At 46.6% G+C, this 8,211-nt stretch overlaps 1 protein-coding gene across 1 annotated transcript; it reads left to right on the top strand.

The window, feature by feature from the left end:
- Positions 1-5,059: 5,059 nt before the first annotated feature.
- On the top strand, positions 5,060-6,793 carry LOC119321606. Its single transcript, XM_037595213.1, has 3 exons — positions 5,060-6,007; positions 6,079-6,234; positions 6,326-6,793. The coding sequence occupies exons 1-3, from the start codon at positions 5,060-5,062 to the stop codon at positions 6,791-6,793; spliced, it is 1,572 nt and encodes a 523-aa protein (XP_037451110.1).
- Positions 6,794-8,211: the final 1,418 nt, after the last annotated feature.

Below are 8,211 nucleotides of genomic sequence, written 5' to 3'. Positions count from 1 at the left end.
CTCCTGAGCTGCTGACACGTGGATGATCTTTGGTCCCGATTGGTGTTACCAACCGGGACTAAAGGCCCTCCTCTCTGGCCTCGCCGCAGCGGCCACGTGGAGCCCCATCTGTCACGGTTCGTATAAGAACCGGGACTAAAGGTGTTGGGCTTTAGTTCCGACCCTTTAGTCCCGGTTCCCGAACCAGGACAAATGGGCCTTATGAACCGGGACAAATGGGCCTTTTTTTATTAGTGAATGGTGTTATTTTACACATGTATGAAGAAATCAGAGTCAGATTAATCAAAGCTAATACAACTTACCTCTGACGCATCTTCGTCTGACTCGTTGCGGGATGGATCTTCTTCAGGCGTCTCATCATTTAAGGCCTCTGGATCATTGACAGGCTTCTTCTTCTGCTGCTTTGGGTCATCACCCGCCGCGGCCTGGCGCTGTTTAATAGCCGCCGTCTTCTTCATTGTGCTTTTCCAGAAAGGGGAGTTCGCCTGCAACAAGATATCAGAGGATGTTTAATTGACGGATGAAGCAGTAGTAAAAGGTTAAGCAGGATGCTTACGGGTGGTGCCGGGCTACACTTGTAAAATGGTGCTAGCCCGAATTTGCCGACTTCGTCTTCGGGAACTTTAATCAAAGTTTGCACGGCGGCGTCAAGTACGTCTCCCTCAAATTCTTCCGCAGTATGTCTCTGAGGATCAGTGGTCTCCCCAGTGTAAGTACACATCAGACCGCTGCGGCGGCTCAAAGGCAAAATTCGCCAAGAAACCCAGCACCGGGTTAGATCAGCCCCGGTAAGCCCATTGGCTACTAGCGCTCCTACTTTTGAGACAAGCTTCTTTGTCTCAGCTTTTTCAATAAGTGTGAGTTTGCCTGGGTAAACTTTATGATGTGAAAGGCGGGTCGACCTATAACCCGGCAATGGGTGTTCGTCTTCAGGAGCAGTATTCTTGCAATAGAACCAAGTCTTATTCCAGCCTTTTGGGTGACTTGGCAGCTCAGCTTTGGGAAAAACGGTGCCCCTTCGTCTCTGAAACGAGACTCCTCCCAGCTCCTGACTACGGCCGCCGGCGACTTCTGTCTGCTTATTGACATAAAAGAACTCTCTGAAGAGAGTTACAGACGGTCTACTTGCAGGTACACTTCACATATGACTTGGAATTGGCACAAGTTCACTATGGAGTTAGAGGCAAGATCCTACGGGTGTAGCTCATAAAAATTCAAGATGTCCCTTAAGAATTTTGAGCCGGGCGGAAAGAAACTAATATGGACCGTCTATTTCTCCCGGTCCAATGATGATAGTGATTTGGTACTCCACCATTAGTCACATGGAGTACGAACTCAAGAAGTCACGGAGTACCTTGATCCAAGGGGCAAAACTGTAATCATAACAAACCTTTTTTGTGTCTTTTTTCTCCCACCGGTAACCTCCGAGTATTCAGCATCTAAACAAGTCATTCGTTTTTACCAAACCCTATTTTATTCATGGCGGCCGGTGCTTGGATTGCCGGCCACCACCACGGCACCACCACCCTGGGGTTGGAGCGACTTGCATGCCGTCCCAAGGCAGCTCCTGCATGTCCGTAGTGGGCGAGGAGCCGGGGATGAGCCTGAAAAAGACCCACACCGTTCAGGTCCCCATGACTGATCGTTTCCTGGGAGAAATTTAAGTTGGATGTATGAACGAATTAGTAGAAAAATGTCTCGCCTGCTATTTCATCACAGCCATACTCGTTCTACAAATTATTCTAGTTCATCTATACATGAATTAACAACTTCAGTAGTATTCGGGAGCAATCAATTGAGAACGAATCTGCTGCCCCTGATTTCATCCGTACTCCTAGTTTTCCTGATCCAGACGTCAGCGCGTGAGAAATCAATCTCAAGCAAGCGGCACGAAGACAAATCAATCGGCGCGCCCGGGGCAACACGATATGCCATACGAGCTGCGGAGTTGAGCGATCGGTGCTGGGGGGCAGAGCAGTGTGCGGCAAAGAAGTGTATTCGGCTGAAGGCGGCACCGCCACTCTTCCGGGATTTTCTTGTTCTGGTAGCTGAATGACCAGGACGGTAGCCACCAGAGGATGAAAAAAAACAAATTACCATAGAAGAAATGACTAAACAGCCCTCGACCATGGACGGCCAGATATGCTTGGTACTCCGGTGTATGGTTTTGGAGTACCAGGGTACTGTAAAAGAGCTCAGCTTCAAAACCGATAAATCTTAGTTCCTTAAGGGGTTGTTTGGATGCCAAGAATTAGACGTGAGTTTTTAGAAAACCAGTTTTCAGAGGATTTTTAGGAAAACCAGTTTTAGTTAGTTTTTCTGTTAAGGTGAGTGTATACAATTCTTTGTTTGGATAGAAAACAAAAAGAAAACACGATTAGTCTCTCTTCTTGGGCCAGTTCCTCGAGGACGGCGTCGCCATGGACCAAGCGAACCACACGACAACGGCGTTGTCGAGGACGAAGCGAACCAAGTGGCGGGCTAGTCGGCTACGCAGGGCGTGCAACAGGCGGCTTGCCGCGCGACCCCGCCTCAACCGCAGCCGAAGAGGAACTAGGGTCTAGGGTGCAGAGGCACTACCGCCCGGCGACGGGATGCACGCCCTGCTATGTCAGGGCGGAGAGCAGTGCAGTTGGTGTGACGTCGCTGCATTCACTGCTCCATTGAGCTCTGTTGTTGCTACAAATTTCACAAAAAGGAGGATTGGAATGGGCCTTCAACTACATCTCCGTTCTCGTGCTGTTCAAGTGCTTGTTGAATCACTTCCTTGCTGGTTGATTAACTTATACTCAGTAGTTAGTTCCCATGAACCTCCGCCTGGAGTGCAGCGACCGGAGAGATCAGGTTGTAGCCGTCGCCGGTGTACAGGAAGAGGAGTTTGTCGGCCATGCTCACCCTGCCCTCGGCGGCCGCTCCCATCTCGCCGTCCCAACACGACGGCGGCCACGTCCGGACCCCTAGCGGCGAGCTCGCCAGTGGTGCGAGCGCTTCATTGATGTCCTGGCATAGAACGTTTCACCCTCCAGTTGACTTTCAGCGTCGCCGTGGTTGTACCTGGGAGAACGTCGCAGTGCTCGTGGCCGACTCCCTGTTCAGCCAAAACGAGTATATAGAAAAACGTTGATTAGTCGTTTTTCCATAAACTCGGTTTTTGGGCTTTTGTAAAACTTAGTTTTGCATATCCACGATTCTGTCAGACAATCCAAACAAGATTTTTGGTTGTTACAACTGAAATCGAGTTTAAAGGAAACTAGTTCTCTATAATCTACGTAACCAAACAACCCCTAACTCTTCAAACCGAATAAGTTTAGTCAGCAAACCCGGTATTGATGCTAACTCAGCATGGTTTTGACTGGTCTTCGCTGACATGGTAATTTTCTCTCTCCTACTCGCCCATCTCTTCTTCCTCTCATCTCTCTCTAGTGGGCATTTGCTCGAGCAACTCGTGTGCGCGCCTGCACTTCCGCCCAGCGGCACCACTTCGTCATCCAACTAGGCAACACCAGCCAGGAGCACACCGCCGGCACCACCGGCCGGACCTACACGCCTTGGCTGGTCATCGATGATGGCTGTCGGGTCCCGGAGCTTGGAATCTCAACACGTCGACGATGGCTGCCGTTGTAGACGTTGCGGAGGCGCTTGTGTTCACCGGCTTCGTCCTCGTCGTTGATGCTCGATGCTGGCACAGTAATGTTGGCCAAAACAAGAGCCCGGCAGGCTGCTGGTCCCAAGGTGTGTGGGTATGGTGAAGCACACGATGCTGGCACAGTAATGTTGGCCAAAACAAGAGCTCGCTGTTTATAATTTCATAATCACTCAAATTGATGGCCAGAACAAGAATGCTGCCATGTAAAACGACATACATACATAAGTTTTGGAACGAACAGAAGTAGGTTTTCCTTTTCATCTGAAATTACTGCTGTCCATGTGTCTGTCGGTTTGTCTGAAAACAACAAGCCCAAAAAAGCTGCACAATTTCAGGCGTCGATCAATGAAAAGGTGGCTCTGGAGTGCAGAAGACTGCAGCACTCTGGAGCTCGGCTGAGGTTTCTCGATGCGGTCGAGCAGGCACTCAATGTGCCCGGCGCGGCGGGGTGCTGTGCGTGTGTGGCGTGCTGTCGAGGGATGCGCCGCGCTGGTTGCTTCACCGTCCCGCCGTCGCCGTCGCCGTCGAAGCCTCTATATATACGTAGATTTACATAAGGAAGGAGATGATAGAATCCTTCTCCTTCTCTGTCTCTTAGTTGAGTTCCACGCGGGAGCCAGGCCACTATAAATCTGGCGAGAGTCCGTCTCCACCCAGGCCTTGTACAGATTGTGCAGTAGATCGAATCATATTCAGCCTCCACCGGAAGCGGGATCCAATTCCAAGCCGCCACTGTATATCTGCCCTGGCGATCGCTCCGGCTGGCCGGCGGTCACCAGCTCCCAGCCAGAAGAGATGAAGCTCCCGTCGCATCGCAGAACCACTCCCGCGAAAGCGTCGGTGACCAAACCGTTCGTCAACATCCCGGTGACGGTGAGTTCGTCCTCCTCGTCATTTTCTTTCCGCTATAGATTGATCCTCCTACAACATCACCAGCAAAAGAAAAAAAAATTACTATCTCTTACGACAAGAACCATATATAGTCAGGTCGCGTCTACGTGGGAACCATGGGAGAAAATATATTTCGGTCAAGTCTCCAACTCCAACGCGGAGGCTTCCATGCCCTCTCCTTCCTCTAAATATATTTCTATTTCTCATGAAAGTATCAAGTATCCTCTAAATACATTTCGTTTCTCATGAAAATATCCTTCCTTGGCAACCAAGTGTCAAATTTCTTCCAGACATCATCGAGATTGGATCTTTGAGTATTATCAAAATTTACTTTTTTGTTTTGTGAAATACTTATCAAGCCTTGTGTTATCTTATAATCAGATCAAAGCTGCACCTTTGCGGCACTAAACAAATTGTATCTCTGAGAGTATCAAAAGTTGCGCTTTTGAGACTATCATCAATATACGCATATTCAGTTCACCCTAATAATGTGATGCCAACTCTGATTTGTTTCGGAGCCAAATGCAGAAAGTCAGTGCAGATGATGTGATCAGCAGCTTGCCCGACGACATCCTGCTCAACATCCTCGACCGTCTCAATGTCCGCGATGCTACGAGAACCAGCATCCTCTCAAGACGGTGGAGTCAGCTTTCTGCCATGCTCCCACGGCTTTCAATAACTGCTCAAGACGTCCTGCCCTCGAAATCCAAAACCGGCACGACTAATAAAAAGACAACAACTAAAGCCAGCATATCCAAAGATGTATTGGTCCGGAGGACCAATGCAGCCGTGGTCAAAGCGGCAAGGAGCATATTGGCACGCAGGGATCTGGGCGGGCGCTCCATCCGCCTCTTCAGCGCGACGTTCTACTTGAGAGACGATGCCCCCATGTCCGTTGGGTGTGCCGTTGGCAATGCCATGGCGACATGCAAGATTGACAAGACCGAATTCACAATTCTGACGGAGAAGGAACACATAAAGTGCACCGCTAATGATTTGGTGAACTACGCGGCACGGTTCGTGTCATTCTTCCAAGAGTGTCCTCATGCATTTGTTGGTCTGACGCGCCTCTACCTAGAGAATCTGAGATTTGCTGAATCTGACTTTGTCTCGAACATCATCATCACTTGCAAGCAATTAGAATGTTTAAAATTTGTCAATTGCAGCACAAAGAGTTGGATAACGCTCCATGTCGAACACGCACAACTCAGTGAGCTCAGTATTGTCAATTGTCGATTCGACATGGTGAAGCTCACCTGGCTTCCCAAACTCAACCGATTGGCGTTTGAGTATTGGATGATGTCTTTCCAAGAGCCACCACTGTCAATTGGCTACGCGCCATTGCTTAAGGCTCTAAGCCTTTCAAATGTTTATCGTACTTGGCACAAAACGGTCGAGATAAGTAAGTTTCTTTATGAGACCTCTATTCAAGACCTGAGGGACCTGAGGTTGGGGTTTAAATACGAAAAGGTAAGTCAGGATGATTGCTTTGTTCTCTTCACTTGTTCTCTACTCATCCTATCACGTACTTATTGACGCAGATTTGGGTTCAACCAGAGCGTCTAACCAAAAGGTTGACATCTGTGTTCCAGCAACTAAGGATTGCCAATCTAGTTGACATCCCGGAAGGGTACGATCTCACCTGGACAATGTTCATTTTGGAGGCGGCGCCGTCCCTGGAGGAGCTATATATGAAGGTATGTTCTTACCTAAAGCTTGTTCTTTAATGTACGCCTGTGAAATTAACCTGTTCCATTTACATTTGTCCTATGGGTGGCATGCATGTAGGTAATGCATCATCCATGTGAAATGCAAATGAATCCGGAGATTAGGAGGGAGCACTTGTATAGCAACAATAAGGGTGTTGAGTGGAAATCACCTACATCAAACTTCAAGCATCGCCGTCTCACCAAGTTCATCCTCTTCGGCTTCCAAGTTAATGACTACATGGTGAATCATGTTAGGCGTATCCTGAAAGCAACGGTGAATTTACAGGATATATATCTGTATGACAGACTGATTTGTCCTAAGTGCCCAGCGAAGCAACGTTATGCGCATGTGTATAATACACGGGTATGTGACACGGGCATGATAAGGTTCCCACTGACAAATGAGGAACGGCGTTTGGTGCAGCAGCGAATGTTCCGGCGCATTGAGTCACTTGCTGTAATCCACTTCCTGAGGGCTGATGAAATAAGGGATGAACACTGGCCAAGGATAGCTGGAGACTCCCTACGTGCTCGAGAAGATAGCTAAAGGTTGTTGAGGCAATTTATTTAGTACCCATCGGTTGGACTATTTGTCCGGGTTTTTTGTTTGATATGCTTTTGTAGTTGCAAAGGCCTTGTATAAGTAAAACCAGTTAAGGTAATTGTGTCACTATTGACCATGAATTTGATAATCCAGTTAGATGTCAGACCATGTCGGTAGAGTTATTTTGATCCGATGATCTGGGATGGCGATGAGTGCACTAGTTGATACCAGTCTTATCTATAAAAAAGTTCAATGTGTATTTAAATGTTCATCATGTAATAATTTAAAAAGGTTCATAATGTTTTTTGGAAAAAATGTTTAGCGTGTATTTAGAAAAGTATGGTGCTATTTTAATATTCATATTCTAATTTAAATGGTTCATAACATGTTACAAAAAAAATTTCATCTCTATTCAGCATCTATTTAAATGTTCCATATCCGTATGAAAAATGGGCATCATGTGTGATAAAAATTGTTCATTGTGTATCTAGAATTATCATGTATCTACAAGTTGTTCATTGATTTTTCATAATTGTTCATCAAGTATTAAAAAACTTTCACCGAGTACCTGAACTGTCATTGTTTATTAAAAATTGTTCATCTTGTATCTAGAAATTGTTGACTGTGTATTTAAATAATGTTCATATTCTTTTAAGAGTTGTTCATCATGTATTAAAAATTGTTGGCCATGTATCTAGAATTTTTTTCATTGTGGGAACTATGCGTCAATATGTGGGGCTCTTTGTTTGAACATCTCCTATCATGTACGAATGAGAGCACGCCGAATTCTGCAATTCAGGCTTTTGCTGAATTGAGTTAATCACTTCAAGGCAGTCGCTTGTGATTCTTACAATACGAAGTAGCGGATCATTCACAAGTGAAAAGAGCTTCACAACATTCAAGAGCCTTGGAGTGTTATGCTCGATTCTCCGAGGGAAGCAGCATTCCTGCCTCTTGCAATTACAGCAACTGAATCATTGTTATTATTTTTCCGTATGGCCACATCAACATTAAGTTTGGCACATCCCTCTAAAGGCGGAATCCAGGTCGCGGCCTGGGTTGGTGTTGTTGCATTAGCAGTCGGCTTGTGATTCTCAGGCATTTCCAACTTCACTACAAATCTTTCTACAAAGCAACAAGTTTTTTTTTTAAAATAAGGATGTACCTCGGGCCTCTGCATCTGGGCGATGCATGCGGCCACTTTATTAATTATTCACAAAGACTTAACAAAGTAGTACATCAGTAAGCCTGGAGCCACCATCTTAGCAACACCTGTCGCTACTCCTATCCTCATGTATAGCTTTTCTTCTCACGTGCCATTTTCCCCACAAGGTAACAAAGATTTTTATTGACTCGCAATGTGGTAATTTCTCAATCAACGAGAGAATCCAGCCCTCAGCTTGATCTCATGGGTAACCGCT

This window comes from Triticum dicoccoides, chromosome 6B (genome assembly GCF_002162155.2).
Source record: "Triticum dicoccoides isolate Atlit2015 ecotype Zavitan chromosome 6B, WEW_v2.0, whole genome shotgun sequence".
Classification (NCBI taxonomy): domain Eukaryota; kingdom Viridiplantae; phylum Streptophyta; class Magnoliopsida; order Poales; family Poaceae; genus Triticum; species Triticum dicoccoides.
Note: the sequence above shows the minus strand (reverse complement) of the source record. Positions and strands in the feature narration are given on the sequence as shown.